Below are 27,485 nucleotides of genomic sequence, written 5' to 3'. Positions count from 1 at the left end.
GAAGAACTGACAATAAAGCTTGACTTGACTTGACTTGACTTGACTACTTGAATAAACGTAATCAAAAAAGGGCGAAATGTTTTTTTTTTTTGCATTTTAAAAGTGAAATTTAAAAAGTAAGGGGAAATAATGGTAAAACATCCCCAAACGTAAATTTACATTTAAAATTTAAGTTTTCATTATTTCAAACTGTTCATTATTTCACACTGTCAACAAGCCCACAAATAAAGGCTGGATCCTACTCCCATCTCTCGAGAATGAAATTAATTTCAAACCTTACTACAGTGATAAAACATTTGGCACTCATTTTCGTCTTTTTACAATTATTTGCAGTACATATAACAGATAATTAAAGAATAGTAAAACAAGAAAAAATTAGTGTCTTAAGTTTGTGGATGTAAATGGAATTTATAAAAAAAAAAGCCTTAAAACTAATGAATAAAATGCAGAAGAATTGATAAGACTGATAAGTGACTTTTACACTTTTAAACAACAAAAACAAAACAATGTCACTACTCGTTCTTACTTGATGGGGTCAATACGCACACACCTTTGATGTGCACACATAATTAATGTTGCTGTGATATGCTGAGTGACCTTTAGCCTTAGCTAAAGGTCAGACAACGGGACTGACACTGGTTAAGAGCAGCGGTGTAATGTAGCAGTAAAGGGGTTTGTAGAACTTAGTACTTAGTATCCCCCAAATAGATATGAACTTAAAAAGTCACTTTTAACAGAAATCTTGACATTTCACATTAGGGTTACAAGTAAATGATTGTTGGCTCAATAGTTTGTAAATGAATTGTATTATAGCTAATAAGCTCAGGACCTTGTCATTTCACTTATAGCTGTTCACCATCGCAGCATTGCTGATATTAATAAACCTTCAGTGGCATCAGAAAAGTGAGGTATTTCTTAATATTTAACATTACTCCCTTCTGATATTAGTATTACTATTAAACATTCTGTGTTCTCAGTTTAAAAACTGGAACATTATTTGTGAGATGAATTTCCACCTTTGTCATCTTTGCTGAAAGTTATACTGCAATAACAGTACATTAAGGTTTCGTATTGTGAAATCTTTCTTCATTGTGTGTTAGAAGCAACTACTTAATTATGGCTCTGACAACCACAATGAACGAGTAGTTTGCCGTTATGATATTTTCACATGACGAGGCATGTAATAAATGGGGGAACACCAAAAGTGGAAGTGGCTAAACCACTACTTGAAGCAAATTTATTGTAAGGCCTACAGTTAAAAGGGGATGTAGCTGGATGCCAGTTTAGTTTTTTTCTGTTATAAAAGGAATACATCTGTCTTAAACATATGAATATAAAATCTAAATGTAAAAAAAACCTCCTATCCAAATATTTTCCTATAAGGGGAGGCATGGGAGGTGGTGAAGATGAGGAAGTAGTAGGAGGTAGAGGGGGAGTGGAAAGTTTTTCGCAGTTGTATTTATTTGTTCCACCCTACATAACGTCCACTGTGGAGTTTCTTGTAAAAGCCCCAGAGATTAAAAAAAAAAAAAAAAAAACAGTAGCTCAACAACTCTGCCATTAAGAATCTCATAAACATGAAACTGGAATTACTGTGTCCAGTTCAGTCAATTCTGTTGGGACACTGTACAAATTGAAAAGCTTGTCTGACAATCTTTTATTTATAAAATGAGGCGGACTGCGATTGGAATTGTGACTGGAGTCTTTATTTTTCCAACTAATGTAGTTTAAAATGCAAATAATAAAATAAAGAGACTGGAAATTAATACAATATAGTTGTATTTTCACCAACAAGCATGTTTACTTATTAGTTCGAGTGTAAGATTCATATTTAGAGTGTTTGTATAAATTATTTTGTATTTTCACATCACTACTATCATATTACCTTCCATACACACACAAACACTAAAAGTACAAATGAATATAAAAACCACATGCACACAGCAGCTCAGTCTTTCTTTAGTTTAACCTCAAGGTGTGAAGTTCAGGGTGAGAATTTTCACACGAAAGCGTGTTATACAGTTAGAGTTCTTTGCAGTAACACAACCAAAATGAAAGACTGACAAACAATAAAACAGCACGTGCACTTTAACATTAGCGACTATTTCCGTCCAGTGAAGCCAAATGAACATCGTATGAATTTAGTTTGCCTGATCTATTAGCAAATGACAAAATGTAACATTGATTCCAGTTTATTCTTTTACTGTTGAGTCTCAAATATTCCATTACAGTAGTTCACATGAAAATTAACAACTTATTTTAAATTGCTGTGTCAATACACTTTTAGAACCTTAAATGTAACAATGCTTAAAACTGTGGTTTATTCTGTTCCTACAACATTTTAAAACCTCAATAAAATGCACATTAATCACCATTTCTGTGTGGTGAAAGTGACAAAATGGAACTAACCTACTTGAGACTAAGTTCCTAGCTGGTAAACAATCCTATCTTTGGCTTTGAAAGAGAACACAACACAACATGGTGTACACAGGATCCGCTATATACAGTACACAGTACAATACAGTATATACTACTTCTTAAATACAGTCAGCTGCAGAGATCACTTGTTTGAAAACTCACGTTTACCTGAATGTACAACATTTACAGTATGTGTTAAATGGTCCACTTATATAGCGCCTTAAAAAGAGCTTCACAATACTGCTTTTCATTGAACCCTTCAGATACACACTCACACAGCGATGGCATTAGCTGCCATGCAAGGTATTGTGTCTTACCCAAGGACACTTCAACACGTAGCCAGGGGGGACCAGGAGTAGAACTCTTGACGCTGTGGACTATGGACGACTGGGGCCTCATGTACTGAGCTACAGCTGCCCTGTTAAACTAGAGATACAATGACTTCTGGTGGAGTTATTACTTCGTGTCACCACATGGCATCGTTAGAGCAATTACAGCGAATGAGAGAGAGAGAAAAAGCCCAAGAAAGGGTCCTTGTTAGCATCCCACACTCTGTAGCATATCACAAAGCAACAGCTGCCAACCGTCCATTATGCGCTGGGTCCGGGGATGAGTTGTTTGTGAAGCTGGAAAACGTCCTTTAGGTTGTACTGTCCCATTCGATAGTTCCTGTAGTAATACATGTATACCACTACGAAAAGGACGAGGACCACAACGATCAATAATGCTGTTCCAGCTATAATGTATGGGACGTAGTTGACTGTAGAGAGTTGGGTGAGGGGTATGGGTAAAGAGAAAAGGTAATAAAAAAACAGCATTATTCGTCAAATACAAAATTAGATTATTGAAATTCCTTCAAGAGTCAGTTTCAACTAATATGATTCAACAGCACTGGAAGCAATATTGTGGCCTTTACTAAATCGATTTCCAGTAAATCATAAATCTGAAGAGTGAATATGACAAAACTCACCTTGGACTTCAACTTTAACTGACACCACGACAGTCGCTATCTTGTTGCTGGCAGAACAGATGTACTCCCCTTTATCCGTAGTAGCTACAGGACTGATATTGAGAACATTGCTGTCGGCAATGGCAATGGTAGAATTAGCTCGGGTCCAGGTAATTGAGGGCTTGGGGTTTCCCACAGCTGAGCAGGTCAACTGTAGATGGTTTCCCGCTGTGATGGTGATTGACTTTTCTGACACATTCAGTCGAGGCTTATCTGTGTGTTAATTGAGGGGAGAAGAAAGACAACATGATGTTATTACAGCAAAAGGAAAACCTATTTGGTTTTTGTTTATTGGGTGGTTTATGAATGAACAAGCTTATTGCAAAGTCTTATGTTTTATTAGGTCTACTTTTGGTCTGCACAGACTCCTAATGTATAGTTGGGTTTATAATCTTTTTTGCTGAACAGCTGAACATTACAAGCAAACAAGAAGCTGGCGAGAGTGAAATGAAACAAATGAGATGAGAGAGACCACAAACAACCCAGAGACGAGGAGTCAGGTGATAACGATCTGTTGGATCATTACACTTTGAGCGACCGGCTTTGAGTAGTTAAGAACAACTTCGAGTATCAGATTAAAATACACTTTCAGAAACTCTAAAAGAGGACGACATGATGAAAATTGTTTTAAAAGGTTTCTTTTGTCAAAGCCATAAGGCAGATTTGTACTGCTTATCTAAGTGCAAAATGATTTCAGACTCACAGTAGACTGTGGTGTTAATATTCTGTGACTTCATCGCTGGAGGGGGATGTGGTCCTTCAGGTCCCAGTTCTAGCTCAGCTTCACACCAGTACTGGGCTCCATCATCTTCTTTGCTGGCAGTGATGCTCTGACTGTACGTGTCACTCGCTGGTTTCTTTGCTGGATTGTTCACAGACTGTAGTTGACCCAGTGGTGTGTTCCCTCTGTAGAAGGTCACACTGAGGTTTTGAATAGGAGCAACATTCTTTACTTCACACTGCAGAGTGTACTGATGACCCTCATACATTGACCCAGTGTGATTAAAAATACTGATGGACACACTGTCTGGAAGCTCTGTGGAGGCAAACAGAGACAGTTGTAGAGACCAACAGATAAATGCAAGTGAAAGCATGATAGTAAACAACCTTAGTACTTAAAATACATTTACTCATTTTGATTATAAAAGTAACATAGTCACCAGCAAAATTGTTTTTGTTGCAAGCAAGTGTACTTACTGTAAACTGTGATGGGCAGTTTGGTACAACACTGCTTATCAGGAATTTTAGGATCATTATAATAGCAAAAGGGAGATGGTTCCCATTCTGTCATTTTGTCAACAGTCCATTTAATCGTGTTTCCATTTTTTGATGTTGTTCCCACTGATTTTTCCAAACCAAACGAGTCTGTACAACCAGACTGACATACAGAACATGTGGCAGACATTGGACCTCCATGTTTCACCACCAGTCTGGATGGAGTGAACACTGGTTTATCTTTACAGTTCACATCTGTAAAAAAAAAAAAGACAATAAAGGTTTTGATTTTAAACAACTACAATGTAAAATTAGATTAAAATTAACCTAAAACATTAAAGAACCCACAAGTCAATTACTCTGATGTCAACAGTTTTTTGTTTATTCAATATATTTGAATAAAATTGTTACTGTATCTCTTCTGAATTGTTTAAAATGTATCTCTCTCTGTATCATGAGTTCAAAATGTTCTTGCTTGACAGTCACAGTGCTCATTAAAGACACAAAAGTATATCAAATAATAAAAACTGTTCCAACAATAACACACCCATAAACACACACACATCAAAAAAACAACACAAACTCTTATGGTTGAAACACACACTTGGTAATCCATACTGTAGCCTTCTTTCAAATACACAAGTATTTGACAGGAATCATTAGAAATGTCTTCAATTAAAGCTTCTCCAATTTCAAGGAAGTCATAGAGATACCCAGTTTATGTGATTCCTCCCCACCACCCCCAACCCCGCCCCCACCACCCCGCCCCCACACACAGGGTCCTACATGGTTATGGCAGGGGTGTGGGCCATTAACCAGTCTGTGCTCAACAATGTGTTTCTGGTCATATATAATGGATTAATTCCGATAAATGATAAAAGATTACAGACATGGCTGTTTTTTGATTTCACATTTCAACCTATTTAGCAAACGTTCTAATAACTTAAACTAAGTAAATGTCAGTGGTATAATCTCTAGGCCAGATTTACAGGGGGGACCAGACAGGGAGCAGGATAACATTAATACACAGTAAAGGTCATCACACTACAACTATGTTCATAATTCATCCTCCGGTTTTCACTCCATCTGAGTACGTTTATTAAAGCTGTAGACTACTGTCCCACATGAGCATATACTGCAGGATACCGACTACAAAATCTCAGACCCCCAACAAAAACTTACCACAAGCGGACACGTGGAAGTCCCGCAGGCTGTAGACCAGAGAAACAACCAAAAGTATGTACGAGAAATCCATTATTTCCCCCTTTTGTGTTGATCGTTAACGGCGGTGAAAGAAACGAGCGCCACGCTGCCCAGAGAAAGAGTGAGAAAGAAGCATCTCTTCAAACCACATTAAGTCCAGTCCGAGGGTGGGCTGGGGGCGGGATGAGCATCAGCAGACTTCCCAACGTCACTTTTTAGAAATTCCCCAGTATTATAAGTGAAAATGAAACCGTGGTTGTCCGTGAATATACTTTTATATAACCCATCTGGGAAAGTCCGTTACTGTCAGCTGAGGATGACATATGCGTCCCTGACCCGGGTCAACAGATGCAGAAAGTACGGGGAACATGTCCCCCCCCCCCCACACACACACACACACACACACATATCTGCGAGATGGTGAGATCGAAAGTATGCAAAGCACAAAATGAAAGTCAATAGACAATGGAGAATGGAACGATCAGGAGATGTCCCGTGGGACAAACTGTGGGACGCCTGTATAACTTTAATACATGTATATTTAGCAAATGACTACTAACATATTATAATGTCGTTGTATATTAATCACCATTACATATGTCATGGACGTCCATATGTACAAAACAAACGAAGGTGTGAAGTTTATTTACTACACTTCTGGAGGTTACTATACTAAGTATAATCCTATAAGTAGGCTACTTGTGATAAACTGGAGTGTTTGCATTTTTTAAATACTTTTATTTGTACTCCATGAGTTTTGAAGCAGGTCCACTTCTATGGCACTTTAGCTTTAGAAAACAAATCAAAGTTCTTCCACTTGTAATAAATTACTATTAAAGGCAATAACTTGCACTTTTACTAAAGTATAGAGTTTGTATATCCACTACCCACTTTGACCTCAATAATAAAAAATAAAAGTAAAATTAGCCGCTTTCTGACAGTTTCAACTTGAAAACTGAGTAATTATAACCTTGTAAAAGTAGAATTCATTACCCAGCCACTGTATGTTATTTGTCTAGTAGCTACACATAACAGATGGTTAAAAGCTTTTATCAAATGTACACTGTTTCTAAATGCTAAATAGTGGCTTGTTTACTGCTGACAAGAGTCACTGCCACATCTGGAAAAAGTTTGGCAGGTGTCAGCTGACAGGTGACATGTTTATCTGTGTGTGTGTTAAAATTGAGCCATCTGTGGAAGTAGTATCTGATAGTGATGGCATGTATTGTCCTAACTTTGGACAAGGCCAAAAGAATCACAAATGAGAGGACCTGAAAAGTATTTGACATTTGATCCCTGCCGAGTCACTTTGTGGTATTTTGTGGACAAAGGAGTTGACTTGGAGTGCTAGGGAAACTACTGTAGCATTGCTTATCTCTTTCCTGGCAGAGCTCATGGTGTGATTTCCTAATCACATCATGAAAAGTTGTGGTCTTTCCAATCCTGAGGCAGTAGAACTATGATTCAACTTTACTCCTAGTTTATCAAGATCACCCCCACGCACCACCTTTTAATTAACTCAAATTCTGTCTAGTGTATTTCCCTCCACTGTCCAGATGTTTAAGGCGTCATCAGTAAGGACACGCTCAAAATTTAGACAGCGGGAGGCGTGTCTGTTTTTAGCTGCTTGCCTCATGCTTTTGCCTCCATTTTGCAGCTCTCTCCTTTCCCACCACATCTTGTAGCCAGAGGAAACGCAGTAGTACCACACTAAGATATTTTAATGGGACTTGGTGTAAGAAAAAAGCACAGCAGAGCCACTGGAATGGAAGTAAGTGGCCTGTGAAGTTTGACTTTCCCCAACATGTAAACACCTTTAGTGACATTTTGTTATACTGGACATCAGTGAATAATACCAGTGACTTTTTAAAATTGTGGGCAGGCTTATGAGAAAAAAAAACCCTCCCCTCCCCTCCCCTGTGGAATGTGGAGGGACTAAATCAAATTTAAACCAGAAGTCAGGTTTGACAGGAAAAACCTCTCTCAAGTTGAAGTCAGTGCTGCTTCATGGGAATGTGTTTATAAGTAGCCTCTGCATTTTTACCACATTTTGTTGATTATTATTAAATTAAAGTTAATGGTAGAATATCATTTTAACATAGACCTGCAGTTATACTGTGTCTATGTCTGTAGGTACAAATCAGACTTGACTATTTGATTAATGTTCCCACCGAACCGTTACCCTGTTCTCTTAGAAAGACTGTGACGTTTATTAGTTCCGCAAAGTCGGCAGAAGTGAAACAATTTACTGAATGCAGCTAAAATAAAGTTTTAAGAGGAGGAAGTTCACTTTAGGGAAAAATGACTAAAGTTTACCAATGGACAAGAAACCCCCATGACCTTAAAAGCCCCACGTAAATCTGAAGATGGCGTAAAGGATGATGGTGGCGATGAGAACCAGGAAAACTCCTGCAGAAAAGTTCATTACCAGGAGGAACCTGCCTTTGCCTGCAAAGAGTGAGATGAGAGGTACAGGGTGCAATAAGTGTGAGAGTCCTTCAGGGGCTTTTTTCTTTGCAAACTCCAAGTGAGCGTTGATGTGTTTCATACTGAGCAGGTGTTTCCAAGTGCAATAAGGTTTAGAACATGAAGGCAGAAAGAATGTGGTATTAAACATTTTAAATACCTTTCTGTAGTTCTGCACTTAACCTGTTCTCTTAGAAAGACTGTGAGGTTTATTAGTTCCGCAAAGTCAGCAGAAGTGAAACAATCTACTGAATGCAGCTAAAATAAAGTTTTAAGAGGAGGAAGTTCACTTTATGGAAAAATGACTGAAGTTTGCCAATGGACAAGAAACCCCCCATGATCTTCAGATGAAGCAACAGCTAAATATAGTCATATACGCAAGAGGTTACAACAAGTCCAGTACCGTCCTGTTCTTTACAATGACGCACGCGACACCACACTCGTACACAGAATCACAGTGAGTGTGTGCAGAGCAGGACTGAGTAACTGCTAAAAACCTGTTTAGGCTCCATGAGTCCTAGGTGCGACTGTTAGGCAGCTCCATGCAGGTTGGGGTCCTAAACCCCTGGGTGCAGTTGTGAAGAACGAGCGATTTTTCAGCTTCTGACGCCGTTGCTGGCGCTTACAGGATCAGAAGTAGCAAAAAGTGTCTGCTTTGAGTCAAACGGTCGGACAAACCCTGCAGTGACAGCTAAGGTTTTAGCTTTGTGGAGGTCATAAGCTGTTTATGGGCAGTAAACAGTTAAGCGTGTGCAACTTATTATTGCACGGAGTGTGTTGTTGTGTTTGGGTAAACTCTTACAGAGCTCCTTCCTATTTCTGCCTTTCTAAATTGTAGTCTGCAACTGTTCAGCAGGAACTGGGGCCAAGTGAAATATTCTTTGTTTGAAGTTAACAGTATGTTCTTTCTCATGTTGATTTAATCTGTCAATCTGGGTGGGACACAAAAACAGAATCGCACCTACAGTAAAAAGTAAAATGCTATTGCCTTTAATTGAATGGAGCTATGACAAAATTAAATTCTTCCTGTCAAGTGTGTTCAACTTTGAAATAAAAGTTCACCTGCTGCCTTGAAAATGCAACTTCATTGAACTACTTAAGTGAATGTGATAAACAAAGCTGATTTAACTCAAGATACTAAGCTGACTCCGCTACTTGGTTACATGGTCAGTCAAAATGTGTATTTTCTGTCCGTTTACATTTTGTAAAGAATTACTTCATCATGTTGACCTGAAAATCTACAAGCTGGAGCTACTGAAGTAACTTTGCACAAACAGCAGCACATCAACAACATCTAAAGCTGCTCTATCTAAAAGTAACTATCTAGTATATATTAAATACGCATAAAAGCTTATGTGTATGAGTCTATGAAGAGTTTCGACACGCAAACAATGCATGCTGGGAAGTCTGCTAGTGTTGTTACTTTCAAACTTTGAGTATTATATTTACTGAGTTAAGTCAACTCTCTCCGATTCATTCGTTTAACTGATCATTTCAAGCGAAGAGACATCAAGTTTAGATTAAGTTAAAATGAACAAAACTTACACATTCACATTAAGTTTACTAGAAATGCTTTTTTAATTCCACCAACTTCACACGCAGCTAAAATAAAGAACCAAGGATCCCAAATACATGTAAATTGAACAAAAACGGAAGCAAATACATCAGCTCTGTGGCAAAATGACCAGGATCCACTAAGATGAATCATTAACTATTCATTACTTGTTCATTGCTGTGGCGTTATTTCTGTTGTCATGTTCAAAAACTCAATCCTGGTGAACTAGAACAAAAGGAAGTGTGAAATACACGTCTTATATTCAACATGAGTTACATTTTTCTCAGGGATTTCATGTTTTGAAAGACCTGTTGCATCATGAATGTAATATCACAATATTATTTCATTCAATATGAAAAAAAACAGCAACCCACAAATGAATTGGTGATCAAAACATTTTAACCTTTTAACTAATAGTATTGGAAGTTAGTAACAAAATACATTTCCAGACAATGTAATATCCAGATAATATTTAAAAAAACATTGTTTCTTGAGCAGCACCTCATTGTACTCTGAATAATGAATATGTTATTTAAAGATGAAAGCAATTTGTTCTTATTGTTTAACAGAAACGAAGGAATTTGCCTTTTTTGGGTCATGGGCGTACTTCTGCTTTTCAATTAGAGGAACTTTGCTTAGAGACATCACGGCATCAGTTTGTGTTTTTCGGAGATGCACAACAACGTAATGATCTAATATATAGATTGTTTTGAACCATTGAAGCAATCTGAGCTGCATAAAAAGTGTGTATGGTATAAACAAATGTAAATCTGTGACCTTAAAAGCCCCACGTAAATCTGAAGATGGCGTAAAGGACGATGGTGGCGATGAGAACCAGCACAACTCCTGCAGAAAAGATTATTACCAGGAGGAACCTGCCTTTGCCTGCAAAGAGTGAGATGAGAATAACAGGGTGCAATAAGTGTGGGAGTCCTTCAGGGGCTTTTTTCTTTGCAAACTCCAAGTGAGCTTTGACCTGTTTCATACTGAGCAGGTGTTTCCAAGTGCAATAAGGTTTAGAACATGAAGGCAGAAAGAATGTGATATTAAACTTTTTCTGCACTTAACTTAACCTGTTTTTTCATCTTGTACAGCTAAAAAACTACTACTACTACAACTCCTTTATGTCACTTGTTTGCCTTTTCTTGTCTGAAGCCTTCTTATAGCCTCAGTGGGATGATGCTCTATAATGGCTCATTACTGCCTCATGCTGGCACTTGACACAACGAGTCCGTTTTGAACGTGAACACTGTATTTCCATACAAACACAAAACACTACTGAGATGGTTACTAACTGCTTGTGTTGACAAATGTTAGTGTCGTCTGCCTCCTGTGCTCTGTTTGGCAGCTGTTTTTGTAGCATTTCTGTTCAAAGATGGTGCAGTACTTTACCCCAAGCAACCATGTTACTAAACTGACAGCTACCTATGTTTACTGGATACATCTGTGCATTCAGTTTCCTTGTTACTGTACTAAATCATTTGTACAACAGCCTTTATGGCTTTTTGTACACTGTACACTTGTGCACCTACATGCACGCTGACAGCAGATGTTTAAATGTTCCTTTTTTTTAATGGATCATTTATTTGTGAGCCGGTAGGGAAATTTTGCCACCTATGACCAGTTTTTACCAGCAAGTTAATCAGCTGCTTGTGACTGTACATACAGCTCATTCAGGAAGTTTTCCACACCCGCCTCACTTTTTTCTGCCTGATTCTGTCTTTTCTCATGAACCTACTGTACACTCAGTACTAATATAAGGTGAAAAAAAAAAAAAAAAAATATATATATATATATATATATATATATATATATATATATATATATATATATATATATAAAAGATGAAAACAGAATTTCAAAATGTTTGCAACTAAATGAAAAAGGAAAAACTAAAATATTACATTGTTCAGACCCTTTGCAACAACACTTCAAACCCAGAGCCTCAGTTGCTCTTAATTGTTGCTGAGATGTTTCTACACATTAACTGGAGTCCACATTAAATTGGTCACCCGGCCAAAATCGAGTAATCGAAGGAGACCAAGAACCTGATGGTCACTCTAACTGAGCTCCAGAGATCCTGGGTGGAGATGGGAAAACGTTCCGGAACGACAACCATCACTTCAGCCCTCCCCTGATTTGGGCCTCATGGCAGAGTGATTAGATGGAAGCATCTCCTCAGTGTGAAACACATCAAAGGCCACTTGGAGTTAGCAACGAAAAAAAGCCCCTGAAGGACTCTCACACTGAGATGATTTGCAAAAAAAATTGGCAGAAAGGCTCGTTGTGTCGTACATAAAAAGACTCGAGGCTGTAATTGCTGCGAAAGGAGCTGCAAGAAAGTAGTGAGTAAAGGGTCTAAATACTTAAGTAAATGTGATATTTCAGTTTTTTTCTTTTATGTACAGATATTCTTGCATTAGACTAAGTGCTACTATGGAAGATATTTGCGGTATTTGAAGTTTGAACTCACGTTGGACATCCACATTGAAGGTCACAGTTTGAATCCCCATCGTGTTGTTGACAGTACAGCTGTACTTCCCTTTATCTGCAGATGTTACAGAGCTGATAGTGAGAACACTGCCACTGATGGAGGATCTGTTAGCATCTGTTACTGTGAGCTTCCAGGTGTAGGTGGGTGGAGGGTTTCCCAGAGCCGAGCAGTTCAGTTTTAGAGGGCGTCCTTCTGTGATGGTGATGGTGATCGAATCTGGATGGGATGTCCCCAGAAGATAAGGTTTATCTATGTTTTGAATGAGCAAGAGGAGACAGAGAGAAATAAAATAGCTATCATTAATTAAAAGTGATTAATTTTCACTAGTTAGACCAGAAGATTGATAGCATGATAAAGTTATATGGTAAATATGAAACTGCAGCTTATTTGCTCAACATAATTCCTTGCAAACAAAGAGATTGTTTTCCATTTTCTTACTCAGACTTTCTGCTTACTGTTTCCTGTTGTTTCCAATGTTTGTCCTCAGCTAATCTATCTATCCAGCGGCATCTTCATGTTTACTGTACACATAACAAAATGGTCTGTATGGTTTTTCAGACTCACAGTAGACCGTGGTGGTAATGTTCTGTGACTTCATCACTGGAGGAGGATGTGGTCCTTCAGGTCCCAGTTCTAGCTTAGCTTCACACCAGTACTGGGCTCCATCATCTTCTTTGCTGGCAGTGATTTTCTCACTGTACGTGTCACTCGCTGGTTTCTTTGCTGTATTGTTCACAGACTGTGGTTGACCCAGTGGTGTGTTCCCTCTGTAGAAGGTCACACTGAGGTTTTCAATAGGAGCAACATTCTGTACTTCACACTGCAGAGTGTACTGATGACCCTCATACATTAACCCAGTGTGATTAAAAATACTGATGGACACACTGTCTGGAAGCTCTGTGGAGGCAAACAGAGACAGTTGTAGAGACCAACAGATAAATGCAAGTGAAAGCATGATAATAAACAACCTTAGTACTTAAAATACATTTACTCATTTTGATTATAAAAGTTACATAGTCACCAGCAAGTGTACTTACTGTAAACTGTGATGGGCAGGTGGGTACAACACTGCTTATCAGGAATATCAGGATCATTATAAGAGCAATAGGGAGATGGTTCCCATTCTGTCATTTTGTCAACAGTCCATTTAATCAAGGTTCCATTTTTTGATTTAGTTCCCACTGGTGATTCGAAATCAAACAGTGTGTCTGCACAATCAGACTGACATACAGTACATGTGGCAGACGTCAGGTCACCATGTTTCACCACCAGTCTGGATGGAGTGAACACTGCTTTATCTATACAGTTCACATCTGTAAAAAAAGACAATAAAGGTTTTGATTTTAAACAACTACAATGTAAAATTAGATTAACCTGTACTGTTCATATCTGTAAGAAAGAAGTGTTTACATTTTTAAAGCTGAATTTTGTTTCCCATTCATTTTAAAGCCAAGCCAAGAAATATTTGTCAGAATTGACCTGCTTCTCACCCAAAGAAACCTCAAAGAAAGTCACAAAACAATAATTAATAATATAAATACAAAAATTAAAACCTATAAATAACTAGGTAGCCTGAGTTGTAAATTAAGACAAGACATAAACTTGTATGTAATGTGACATGGTGCTATGCTGTCTTAAACCTAAATTCTTGGGGGAAAAAAAAAACACTTTACTTACCACAACCAGACATATGGACACTGCGCAAAAAAATTATCAGAAAAACCAAAAGTATAGAACGGAAAAACATTATTTTCAATTCCAGTCTTTCAAAGGAAACCGAACAACTCCGTAATAAAACAGAAATGTGATCAGAAAGTGATTTGGATATAAAATCACACAGTTAAGTGCCCACTGTAAGTCCCCTCCCTGCTTTGATTATCCACTCAAGTGGAACATAGTACCTCTTTTCTCAAGCTGCAATGGTATCTTAAGTTTTATCTACATGTGTGAAGAGTTTTTTTATGTTCAAGATTCAAGATTCAAAGTGTTTATTGTCATATGCACAGACAGAAAGCATGTTTCCCTGCACAATGAAATTCTTACATTTGCCGTCCACACTAAATGTCATACAGTAAAGTAAAATAAAGATAGAAAGAAAAATAGAAATAAAATAAAATAAAAATAAAAAAATAAAAAAACAAGAGCAAAAACATAAGAGCAATAAAAGCAATAAAGGTGAGGTAGTGCTGTTCTTAATAAGACAATAAAGTGAGGTAGTGCAGTTCTGAAAAAATGAGAAATGCAAAATGTGATTCAATGTAAACAGTTATGTTCTGTCCATGGTTGTAAACTCCTGTCAGCTGTTTAGGAGTCTGATGGCAGAGGGGAAGAAAGAGTTCTTCAGTCTTGAGGTCACACAATGTTAGCACATTTAAATGAAAATAAAATAAAGGCAACATTAAAGTCTCAGCTTTAAATGAAGTAGGTTTACATCCATTTACATCCAAAGTAGTTAGACATTTGGTTAATACATGGGAAAACCTCAAGAAACCTCAAACCTCAAGCAGCCCACAGTCTATGCCATTTGTCAAATATTGTTGTGGTGAACACAGAGGTTTAGTGCATGGGAGCGTTCTGCACTCCGATTCAGCCAGTTCATCATGGCTTTCATCATACGGCAGGACAATAATCCGAAACGCAGGCAGAACATCCCCGATTGTGCATCACCCTAAAGTCACCTTATCTCAGTCTGCCTGTGTTCAGAGGGCAAGTAGACTGCACAACAACAAGTTCACTTCAGCAAAGTAAACTCACAGACACATGTACAAGTGGATAATATTCTATATTATATTAAGTTCATCTAGTGTGTAAGAAAGATGGGCTGCAATCTGAGATGAACTGACTGATCTGGCTAAACATTATAATTGTGACATAACTCTGCAACAAACCATGTGTTTTTATTGATTTTGTGTGCAGTGGTGCTCTGTGCTTAGTTTTCTCTCGGAACAAATGGTAAAAACACCTACCTACTGTACCATGCCCCAGCTATCTGTGGGTGGCTGAGCTGTGGGCCGACACGATGTTTTGAGAAGAAAGATTAAAATAACACTCTTTGTTGTACTGCTTGATTGATTTTCAACTTTTTTTTCACGTCTGGCAACAGTCAATTAGTGAACCTGCGCTTCTGCAAATGGCAGGTGAGGGAGACTCAGTCAAGTTCAAGAACAAAATAAAGAGGGAAACAGCGTTTGTGCCTATTTCATTGTTCATGGATGACAAAGTTATTGAAAATACGATAGAGGGAACTCAGAGAGCAGATGTGCAGCAGGAACCCTAAAGCACGTTAATATTTATTTTCAGTAAATTGTGATAAATAAATAAATAAATAATAATACTTTGGCAAATGCAAAACTTCTGGTCAATCTTTGAACACTTTGGTGACCAGCTAAGAGAAAAATTTCACCCAGCATTCCTCCCGACAGCTGCTAAGCTCCGCAGCATTGTTGGGTTACTTGAGAGAGTACTACTGACAGAATGGCAATGTTAAAGCGAAGGAACTGTGAAAACAAATCGCACATAGTCTTCATATCAGATCATAACATCACAATTCATTCACCGAAACAAGCGTCATGCATGCAGACACAGACATTCTAGTAGTAAAGCTGTGGGTTCTTTAGGAGGAATGAGTGTCTTTAGGGTTGGTGAACATTTAAAGCTCCACATTAAGCTTTGATTTCATACTTTCACTTTAAGCTCTATTGATGTTCACAAACGTGAAGTAGGAAACATTATACGTACTCACAGGTCATAGATGGTGGTTCTCACTTGGGGACTAGACTTGATTAAAGTCCTTGTGGTTGTCTTTCATTAAAAAGGCTTTATCTCTTCTACTTGACTTGGTGGGAGTCCTGGGCTTTTCAATAAAATATCTTTAAGGGGGAACTCCCTCCTACTCATGCAGAACGGAAGAAGACTTTCAGATGTGAAGTGAAACGCTTTTAATGACTCAAAAACAAGTTCTCAGTAAAACTGCACCGAGAACGGCTGTTACCACTTTGCCCATTGCAAAATACCTAGTTGGATATTAAGTGTTGTATACAGACGCTGTTACTAAAACAACAATTCATTTGAAGAACTGATTCATTTCAACAGGACATGCTGTAGCACAAGGAAACCTCCTCCCCTTTACTCTTGGAATGAACTCAAAATGAGGGTGTAGTGTTAGTTCGGAGTGTTAACACTTTATGACTCCACCACTGGGGGACACTAGTCCTCTTGGTCTCACTTCTCTCTTTCCAGATGCACTGTGTGGTTTGATATCAACACGTTGGCGCCACGGTGTCAGGGAGAAGCGCCCGGCCTGTCGGCCTGAGAGCACAAGACAGGAATAAAAATGTAATAATGGGATGAAATGTAATGACTGCAGCTGTTGTCTGGATGGAACTGCTTATCCAACTTCAAGGTTCACTGACGAGTTATTTAATTATGTAACGATTAGGAATTAATAATAACGATAACAATAGCGTCAAACCCAGTAAGCAGGAACAACCTAAGCTCTAAATGTGGAGGAGCACAAAAAAGCTACGAAAGGCCTGGAACAGCCATAATGATGTGTTCACCACATCTTGTGCTCGCCCACTCACGCCCATGTTTATTTCCAATGAAAGGAATAGAAGAGCAAACGGGTTCAGGACATTTCTCAGCTTCCTGAGTTTGAGGACACTCCCATGATTACCGGGCCCCTACAAGTACAACTGTACAGGAATTCAGGTAAACAACCGCATTATGTTTGAATTGCCTGTTTTAACTTTTTAGTACGTTTCTTGCCAAAATAGGCAGAGGATAAATCAAAATTAGGCAGAAATGTGCGAGAGTACAGATGTAATGTCCTTCATCTGCAGAAGTCACAGACTTGATAGTGAGAACACTGCCACTGATGGAGGATCTGTTAGCTACTGGGAGCGTCCAGGTGTAAAAAGGGCTTTGGGTTTCCCACAGCCGAGCAGTCGAGTTGTAGAGGGCATCCTTTTGTGGTGAGGGTCCCACGTGGACGAGATGCCTTCTTAAGATACGGTTCATCTGTGTTTGGATTGAGACAGAGAGAAATGATGACTAAAACTAAAAGGGGTTTAAATATGATTCCCATTAATACAGTATATGTGGTATTAAAAAGTTTTGTACAGTATGTGGATAGGTTTTGCTGTCGAACTCACAGTAGACGGTGGCGATGGAGCTTTGTTATCTCCGCTTCACACCTGTACTGGGCTCCATCGTCTTCTTTACTGGTGATGATGGTCTGAGTGTGCGTCTCATTCACTGGTTTCTTTTGTGTGTTATTCTTGGACTGTGATGGACTCAGAGGCTCCAAACAAAGTGTCAAAGACACAGTAAAATGAAGGCTGTAAACAGCATTTAATGTGTTAAACTCCCTAAAAATCCAAGACGCTTATTTTACTACAACAACTTATTATTACGTAATTTGATTAAAATGATGAAATCAACATATGGCGGCCGTGTGCGGACAGACACTCTATTGGGGCCTCACTGTGTCAGTTAAAGGATGGGAAAATGACCACTGTAAATGTTTTTTCATAACAGGAAAACTGACACATGAGTATATTGTATGAGGAAGAAACACGGTCGAACAGTCAGGGTCATTCAGAATCAGGTTTGACACTTAAATATTTGGTTTCCAGCTGTGTTCCTGTCGATGAAGCGTAAATCCGAGTGTACTTTTTAGAAAGACAAACTCTGATTCAAACAGAGTCAAAACTAAAACACAGACTCACACATACACCCCACCAACACCAAACATGACGAGGGCTCCACTGGTGCAGTGGTGCAGTCGTCACTAGGGTTTGAGCCCACGATTAAAACATGTGCATTTTTGATTAACAGACGACTGCCTGCAGCCCACCTTATGTACCAGGGTCAGCTGTGGTGGGTTCCAGCTCCTCAACAACCCTCTAATTTGATAAAAGGTTAAAAAAAATACATCATCCTTAATATTCTTTTGTTTCTCCCTTTTACTTATCACATTTGGTGCTTAAATACCCTAATTGCATATTGTGAACCGATGACTGGACACACTGAAGTCATGATGGAAAGACAGAAAACATTATTCCCATTTGTCTTCCTGTGTTGGAGACATGAAACCCAAGAGGCGTCAGAAAGTGCTTGCGGAGTTACACACCCATTTGATTTTGTGTGGTGTTTGAACAATGTTGGCAGCTGATGATGTTCTTTCACAACAGTCATCTTAAGAGTTGTTCACTGATAAAGGTGACTGTTTATGAACACATTAGTAAGTCTCTTCCTTTTGAAAACTGGGCCCATTCATGAATTCCCCTTCCAACCCTCTGATCATTTCAAAGGGGTCTTTCATCTGTCATCTCTAGGGCTGCTCTATTATTTTATAAGAGCCTAACAATTTTTTTTTTTTAATAAACATTTTATTTTTTGACAAACTACCACCTGTAAACCAATGATTCAACAGTCATGTTCATGTATGAAGTATGTTTAGGATCCATATATAGCGAATATTTATTTTCTTACTTAAGGCACACGCTGCCAAAAATACTTGATTTGTTATGTTCAAATAGTACAAAAATTTCAGACTTTGCATTTAAAGGTTCCACTGAAAGAAATGTCAAAATCAAGCAGCAGGGGTTAACAATTCATAAGTATAGTTATTTCAGTAATATTTCACTGTTGTGGACATGGTAAATTTGATATATGACAATATGCTGATCAAGTTTTAAAGCAATAAACTGTTACAGTCCTGACACCAACTTTCACGATGTCAGGTAATGAAATGCATTTTAATGAAGGCTGAGGCTCCAGCCCCCTGTGACCCCAAACAGGATAAGCAGTTACAGATGATGGATTTATTGCAGTCAATCTTTTCACACATTTAATGGTTTCATGTAAGACATGCAGCCCAAGGTCTTTCGAATCAAATCCGGTTTTATTATACAGCCCACAATTCACAATTTCTGCTCCAAGGTTTCACAATGCAACCCTGCATAACTTTGTATAAACTATATAATTTTTATATAGTTTATACATAGTTATCTATATTTTATTTTAAATTGTAATATTTCAATAGCAATGGATTTCAAACCAGTCTTTTGCAGACTGTCATCATTAACTTTACTGTTTGCTGGAAATGTTATTAATTAAATCATCATTTATTTACAAAACTACAAACAGAAGACAAAAATATACATGTATCAGGTAAATTCACCTAAATATTATAGAACTGCTACTGTATCTAGTTTAAATAGTTATTTTGTGTGAAAACCAGCATTTTTTTTTAACCGAGTATCATCACGGGGCGTTTGTTTTTGTTTTATTCTACCAGGACCGCGATTTATGATACCAAGCTTCCTTTTGTCAGCGAGTTTCCTTTCTCCAGCTCATATTTGAGTGCTATCTCATTTGCCATTCTCAGGTTTAGCTTCCTCTGTTTGTTCCTCTTTGGCTTCCTTAGTTTTCTCGAGCATTTGTATTTGACTCGATACCCTGCTCTGCTTCAGTTTATGCAGGTCTTGTCCTCCCTTTTGGATTGTTTGTTAGTTTGTTTATGCAACTTTTTTTAGCTTCTTGATTTTGCCCTGTAAAACCCTTTTCACACCCCCTTTCGTAACTGGGGGCCGTTGTTAACCCACCAAACTTTCACGTGTGCCGTGAGAGTTAAAGAGCTGAGGTTCGAATGACTGTGGAACTGCACTGTCAGGGTCTGACAGTTGGTGCTGTGTGGACCAGCCTCTGCTTTAATGGGTTTGAAATGTGACAGAGCCTTTTACATAGGAGGAGAAATTTCTTCAATCACCACAAGCAGGTCAAGTTGCCACTGAACAGCACCTTTGGAGTAACCATGAAATGGATGACAGAGATTATTCACATATGTGCATCATATAAAGTAAAGGGGCTGGAACAAAGCGATGTACAGACATTTTTTCTCCCCAAATCATGTTCAGTTGCTTAAGAGTTTTTTCTAGTGCCAGTCCCATCTCCCTCACCTGTAGGCGTAGTTTTAGAGCTGGCTGTGGTGCGCCAATCGAAGGGGTCAGCAGTTCAATTCCCACCTCCTCCTGTCCTCATTTGAAGCGTCTTTGGGTAAAAACACTGAACCCCAGTTTGCTCTGGGTGGGCCACAAAGATTGTCGTGTTATCCTGCTAAACTGATACTAAACATGGAAAGCATTTGACCTAATACTGACTTAAGTGAAATATTGTAAGATCGTCTCACACAACAAGCCGTCTTCTACATAAACTGAAAAACTCAGATGAAATCAATCAGAACTTCCTGATGAGTTGTCATTGTTGTGGAAACAAGCAGCGTCTAGACTCTGGGAGTATGAGCTCAAACCAGAAGAGACATTAAAAGCATGCAACACAATGTAAACCTGTGTATCAGTTTGCGGCCGGTACCGCTGTTTGGTGGCGGTGTGGTTGAGGGCAAACCTACGGGACAAAAAGAAAGAAATAATTAACAGTGTGCATGTGATGCTATCAGTCAATATTGTTAAAGCTATAGACGTTTATTGTAATGCATCACATCTTCTCACTTCCTGACTTGGTAAAACACCCAATTTAGCAAGTCCACCCACAAGTGGTGGACTAACACCTTTTGTCTGTGCACAGCAGAATGACATATGCTTCACATACATATGTATTTTTGGTGTTTATGCTCTGAGCCACTAAATGTGAGGATGTGATGAACAACTGAAATTGTTGATGCTTTCAAACTGAAGTTAGAACCTAATTTTTATAATTTATTTTTTATAAATGAACCCTATTTTTATAAACTGTTCTGATCTTTCTCTTGCAAAAGAAATGTTGATCTCAGAAGATATTTGTGGCATTTGAAGTTTGAACTCACGTTGGACATCCACGTTAAACGTCACGGTTTGATTCCCCATCTTGTTGCGGACAGTACAGCTGTACTTCCCTTCATCTGCAGACGTTACAGAACTGATAGTGAGAACACTGCCACTGATGGAGGATCTGTTAGCTACTGGGAGCGTCCAGGTGTAGGTGGGTGGAGGGTTTGCCACAGCCGAGCAGTTCAGTTTTAGAGGGTGTTGTTCCTCGATAGTGATTGGATCTGGATGTGATGTCCCCTGAAGATAAGGTTTATCTATGTTTTGAGTGAGGAAGAGGAGACACAGAGAAACATAAAAGCTATTATTAATGTTACATGCTCAGTTAAAATTGATTTATTTCCACATGTTGTCACGAGAAGATTAATAGCAGGCTGGTATCAGGCATAACATTATGACCACCTGTGCAACTTGATGCAATTCAATACAGTTGCTCTGCCATGAATTCGATTTATACAAGTTTAGACTTTCTCAGTTTTTATGTTGAAATTGTCAGAAAGGTGATAATTCTACTATGTGTTTTTTTTACTGAGGTCAAAGTGGGAAGTAACTGGGTTTTTGACATTTTAAACCAAAAGTTCATGTTGGTTCAGACTTTCTGCACACTAACTTTTGGACAGGACCAGGCCAACTATGTCCTGTTGTTTCCTCTCTTTGTGCTCAGATAATCTAACTGGCTGCCAGCAGAATCCTCGTATTTACTGTACAGACTACAGAATGGTGGCAAACTTGGAAGCTGTTGGGAGGTTTTATACACTGTTTTATTAAAGTGAAAGTAAAAACTTTTAGGAAGCTGAAATACAGAAATAATTTTGACTTTTTGTTTCATGGCAGCAACATTTTGGTTCTGTGTGAACTCACGTTGGACATCCACACTAAACGTCACGGTTTGATTCCCCATCGTGTTGTTGACAGTACAGCTGTAATTCCCTTTATCTGCAGACGTTACAGAGCTGATAGTGAGAACACTGCCACTGATGGAGGATCTGTTAGCATCTGTTACTGGGAGCGTCCAGGTGTAGGTGGGTGGAGGGTTTGCCACAGCCGAGCAGTTCAGTTTTAGAGGGTGTTGTTCCTCGATAGTGATTGGATCTGGATGTGATGTCCCCTGAAGATAAGGTTTATCTATGTTTTGAGTGAGGAAGAGGAGACACAGAGAAACATAAAAGCTATTATTAATGTTACATGCTCAGTTAAAAGTGATTTATTTCCACATGTTGTCACGAGAAGATTAATAGCAGGCTGGTATCAGGCATAACATTATGACCACCTGTGCAACTTGATGCAATTCAATACAGTTGCTCTGCCATGAATTTGATTTATACAAGTTTAGACTTTCTCAGTTTTTATGTTGAAATTGTCAGAAAGGTGATAATTCTACTATGTGTTTTTTTTACTGAGGTCAAAGTGGGAAGTAACTGGGTTTTTGACATTTTAAACCAAAAGTTCATGTTGGTTCAGACTTTCTGCACACTAACTTTTGGACAGGACCAGGCCAACTATGTCCTGTTGTTTCCTCTCTTTGTGCTCAGATAATCTAACTGGCTGCCAGCAGAATCCTCGTATTTACTGTACAGACTACAGAATGGTGGCAAACTTGGAAGCTGTTGGGAGGTTTTATACACTGTTTTATTAAAGTGAAAGTAAAAACTTTTAGGAAGCTGAAATACAGAAATAATTTTGACTTTTTGTTTCATGGCAGCAACATTTTGGTTCTGTGTGAACTCACGTTGGACATCCACACTAAACGTCACGGTTTGATTCCCCATCGTGTTGTTGACAGTACAGCTGTAATTCCCTTTATCTGCAGACGTTACAGAGCTGATAGTGAGAACACTGCCACTGATGGAGGATCTGTTAGCATCTGTTACTGGGAGCGTCCAGGTGTAGGTGGGTGGAGGGTTTGCCACAGCCGAGCAGTTCAGTTTTAGAGGGTGTTGTTCCTCGATAGTGATTGGATCTGGATGTGATGTCCCCTGAAGATAAGGTTTATCTATGTTTTGAGTGAGGAAGAGGAGACACAGAGAAACATAAAAGCTATTATTAATGTTACATGCTCAGTTAAAAGTGATTTATTTCCACATGTTGTCACGAGAAGATTAATAGCAGGCTGGTATCAGGCATAACATTATGACCACCTGTGCAACTTGATGCAATTCAATACAGTTGCTCTGCCATGAATTTGATTTATACAAGTTTAGACTTTCTCAGTTTTTATGTTGAAATTGTCAGAAAGGTGATAATTCTACTATGTGTTTTTTTTACTGAGGTCAAAGTGGGAAGTAACTGGGTTTTTGACATTTCAAACCAAAAGTTCATGTTGGTTCAGACTTTCTGCACACTAACTTTTGGACAGGACCAGGCCAACTATGTCCTGTTGTTTCCTCTCTTTGTGCTCAGATAATCTAACTGGCTGCCAGCAGAATCCTCGTATTTACTGTACAGACTACAGAATGGTGGCAAACTTGGAAGCTGTTGGGAGGTTTTATACACTGTTTTATTAAAGTGAAAGTAAAAACTTTTAGGAAGCTGAAATACAGAAATAATTTTGACTTTTTGTTTCATGGCAGCAACATTTTGGTTCTGTGTGAACTCACGTTGGACATCCACACTAAACGTCACGGTTTGATTCCCCATCGTGTTGTTGACAGTACAGCTGTAATTCCCTTTATCTGCAGACGTTACAGAGCTGATAGTGAGAACACTGCCACTGATGGAGGATCTGTTAGCATCTGTTACTGGGAGCGTCCAGGTGTAGGTGGGTGGAGGGTTTGCCACAGCCGAGCAGTTCAGTTTTAGAGGGTGTTGTTCCTCGATAGTGATTGGATCTGGATGTGATGTCCCCTGAAGATAAGGTTTATCTATGTTTTGAGTGAGGAAGAGGAGACACAGAGAAACATAAAAGCTATTATTAATGTTACATGCTCAGTTAAAATTGATTTATTTCCACATGTTGTCACGAGAAGATTAATAGCAGGCTGGTATCAGGCATAACATTATGACCACCTGTGCAACTTGATGCAATTCAATACAGTTGCTCTGCCATGAATTCGATTTATACAAGTTTAGACTTTCTCAGTTTTTATGTTGAAATTGTCAGAAAGGTGATAATTCTACCATGTGTTTTTTTTACTGAGGTCAAAGTGGGAAGTAACTGGGTTTTTGACATTTCAAACCAAAAGTTCATGTTGGTTCAGACTTTCTGCACACTAACTTTTGGACAGGACCAGGCCAACTATGTCCTGTTGTTTCCTCTCTTTGTGCTCAGATAATCTAACTGGCTGCCAGCAGAATCCTCGTATTTACTGTACAGACTACAGAATGGTGGCAAACTTGGAAGCTGTTGGGAGGTTTTATACACTGTTTTATTAAAGTGAAAGTAAAAACTTTTAGGAAGCTGAAATACAGAAATAATTTTGACTTTTTGTTTCATGGCAGCAACATTTTGGTTCTGTGTGAACTCACGTTGGACATCCACACTAAACGTCACGGTTTGATTCCCCATCGTGTTGTTGACAGTACAGCTGTAATTCCCTTTATCTGCAGACGTTACAGAGCTGATAGTGAGAACACTGCCACTGATGGAGGATCTGTTAGCATCTGTTACTGGGAGCGTCCAGGTGTAGGTGGGTGGAGGGTTTGCCACAGCCGAGCAGTTCAGTTTTAGAGGGTGTTGTTCCTCGATAGTGATTGGATCTGGATGTGATGTCCCCTGAAGATAAGGTTTATCTATGTTTTGAGTGAGGAAGAGGAGACACAGAGAAACATAAAAGCTATTATTAATGTTACATGCTCAGTTAAAATTGATTTATTTCCACATGTTGTCACGAGAAGATTAATAGCAGGCTGGTATCAGGCATAACATTATGACCACCTGTGCAACTTGATGCAATTCAATACAGTTGCTCTGCCATGAATTCGATTTATACAAGTTTAGACTTTCTCAGTTTTTATGTTGAAATTGTCAGAAAGGTGATAATTCTACTATCTGTTTTTTACTGAGGTCAAAGTGGGAAGTAACTGGGGTGGCTGTAGCTCAGTTGATAAGGCAGTCGTCCACAGACCACAGGTGGTTGCTGTGGTAACCCTAAACTTACTTGGGGTTTATTGCAACACTTTTTGTTGCACAACATTTGGGTTGTGTTCTCTATTTTTTTTTTCAGACTCACAGTAGACCGTGGTGGTAATGTTCTGTGACTTCATCACTGGAGGAGGATGTGGTCCTTCAGGTCCCAGTTCAAGCTTAGCTTCACACCAGTGCTGGGCTCCATCATCTTCTTTGCTGGCAGTGATGCTCTGACTGTACGTGTCACTCGCTGGTTTCTTTGCTGGATTGTTCACAGACTGTGGTTGACCCAGTGGTGTGTTCCCTCTGTAGAAGGTCACACTGAGGTTTTCAATAGGAGCAACATTCTGTACTTCACACTGCAGAGTGTACTGATGACCCTCATACATTGACCCAGTGTGATTAAAAATACTGATGGACACACTGTCTGGAAGCTCTGTGGAGGCAAACAGAGACAGTTGTAGAGACCAACAGATAAATGCAAGTGAAAGCATGATAGTAAACAACCTTAGTACTTAAAATACATTTACTCATTTTGATTATAAAAGTTACATAGTCACCAGCAAAATTGTTTTTGTTGCAAGCAAGTGTACTTACTGTAAACTGTGATGGGCAGTTTGGTACAACACTGCTTATCAGGAATTTTAGGATCATTATAATAGCAAAAGGGAGATGGTTCCCATTCTGTCATTTTGTCAACAGTCCATTTAATCGTGTTTCCATTTTTTGATGTTGTTCCCACTGATTTTTCCAAACCAAACGAGTCTGTACAACCAGACTGACATACAGAACATGTGGCAGACATTGGACCTCCATGTTTCACCACCAGTCTGGATGGAGTGAACACTGGTTTATCTTTACAGTTCACATCTGTAAAAAAGACAATAAAGGTTTTGGTTTTAAACAACTACAATGTAAAATTATCTAATTGATCTAAAATGTGAAATATACCAACAATCAGAGGCAATAATCACTCATTGTGCTTTGATATAGAACAGACAAATATCACTAATCTTTTTTCCACAAATTATTACTAAGTAATAATGATCAGACTGTTAACAATAAAGACCTTTTTGAGGTGGACTGAAAACTTTTCTCTTACCACAACTGGACACATAGACGTCACGTTTGAGAGTCATCAAACAAACAGCCCAAATAATGAAGGTCAACATCATTTTTGAGTTATTTTTTTGTACAAAGATGGAATCCGTCGAGCAGAAGACCCGAAAGCAGCCACCAAGTAAATGCACTGTTAAGACACACCCTGGTATTTCCTCTTATATAGATGTGGACAACAGATCCTGTTTTCACACAGAGAGACCTCCCTCCCAACGGTTGTCTCACAGTAACATCTTTAAAGTTGTCAAAGTGTAAATGTCAAAGTATCAGAGGCTTATGGTCAGGCAGCCAATTTAAGAAGCAGACCAGTCCTGTTTCTTCCACTCCCCACTTCCTGCTCCACCCCCAAATCCTTTTAAGGAGACATAATTTCACTTTTACTGCTGTTATCTTGACTCTACAAACTACTGTTGTCAAATCTAAAACAGACACATATTTAGAGTTAACTCAATTGAAACTATAGACTATGAGATTAGTATTGAATTTCATTATTTTCAACATATGCTCAGTTACAATGTTCACACCAGCGTGGACAGTCTGATCCCACATGCTCCAATAAACATTGAACCCCACTTTTGGTAGATACTGACCTCTGCACACCAGGATCACCCCACAACACCTGCCATTCTGGACATACTCAGATCCAGACATCTGGCATTCACATTGGTCTCTGGTTTGCCCATTGTCTCTGCGGCCAACACATAAACTGACTGTTGTAGTTGTGGCCTGATATATTGTGGCCGTTGTACAATCAGTGTGATTCACCTGTCAGTGGTTTTAACAGGGAATCACTGTGTTGTAGCTGATTGGCCACTCTTTGTCATAAAATCCATCAATCATATTCCAACATCCAGACATTTATACCAACAGAACAGAAGTCACAGCGCTGTCATGTCCAGCGAAATCTAAGGAGCTTTAATTTCTTTGAATTCCTTTGTAATTCTGTAATTTGAATTTAAGACGTTAATCTAGTCGTTTTTTTTAACTGCATTGCCCCAAAACAATAAATTTCCAATGACAACTTAATTTACCTCCCCCCTAGCCTAATGAAGGGGGGTGGGGGATCAGACCCTTAAATGTATTAAATTTTTGAAAACAAACAATAACATGTT

General features: G+C 38.7%; 1 protein-coding gene across 1 annotated transcript; it reads right to left on the bottom strand.

Moving 5' to 3' along the window:
• Positions 1–1,684: 1,684 nt before the first annotated feature.
• Positions 1,685–26,636, bottom strand: LOC137124697 (hemicentin-1-like). Its single transcript, XM_067499791.1, has 14 exons — positions 26,357–26,636; positions 25,852–26,124; positions 25,358–25,690; positions 24,654–24,917; positions 23,786–24,049; positions 22,918–23,181; positions 22,050–22,313; positions 21,188–21,445; positions 20,712–20,769; positions 14,038–14,198; positions 13,398–13,673; positions 12,925–13,257; positions 3,389–3,640; positions 1,685–3,178 (listed from the first exon to the last, which is right to left on the bottom strand). The coding sequence occupies exons 1-14, from the start codon at positions 26,427–26,429 to the stop codon at positions 3,009–3,011; spliced, it is 3,243 nt and encodes a 1,080-aa protein (XP_067355892.1). The 5' UTR covers positions 26,430–26,636; the 3' UTR covers positions 1,685–3,008.
• Positions 26,637–27,485: the final 849 nt, after the last annotated feature.

This window comes from Channa argus, chromosome 3 (genome assembly GCF_033026475.1).
Source record: "Channa argus isolate prfri chromosome 3, Channa argus male v1.0, whole genome shotgun sequence".
Lineage (NCBI taxonomy): Eukaryota > Metazoa > Chordata > Actinopteri > Anabantiformes > Channidae > Channa > Channa argus.
The sequence above is the reverse complement of the archived record's forward strand: the minus strand, read 5'-3'. Positions and strand labels throughout refer to the sequence as shown.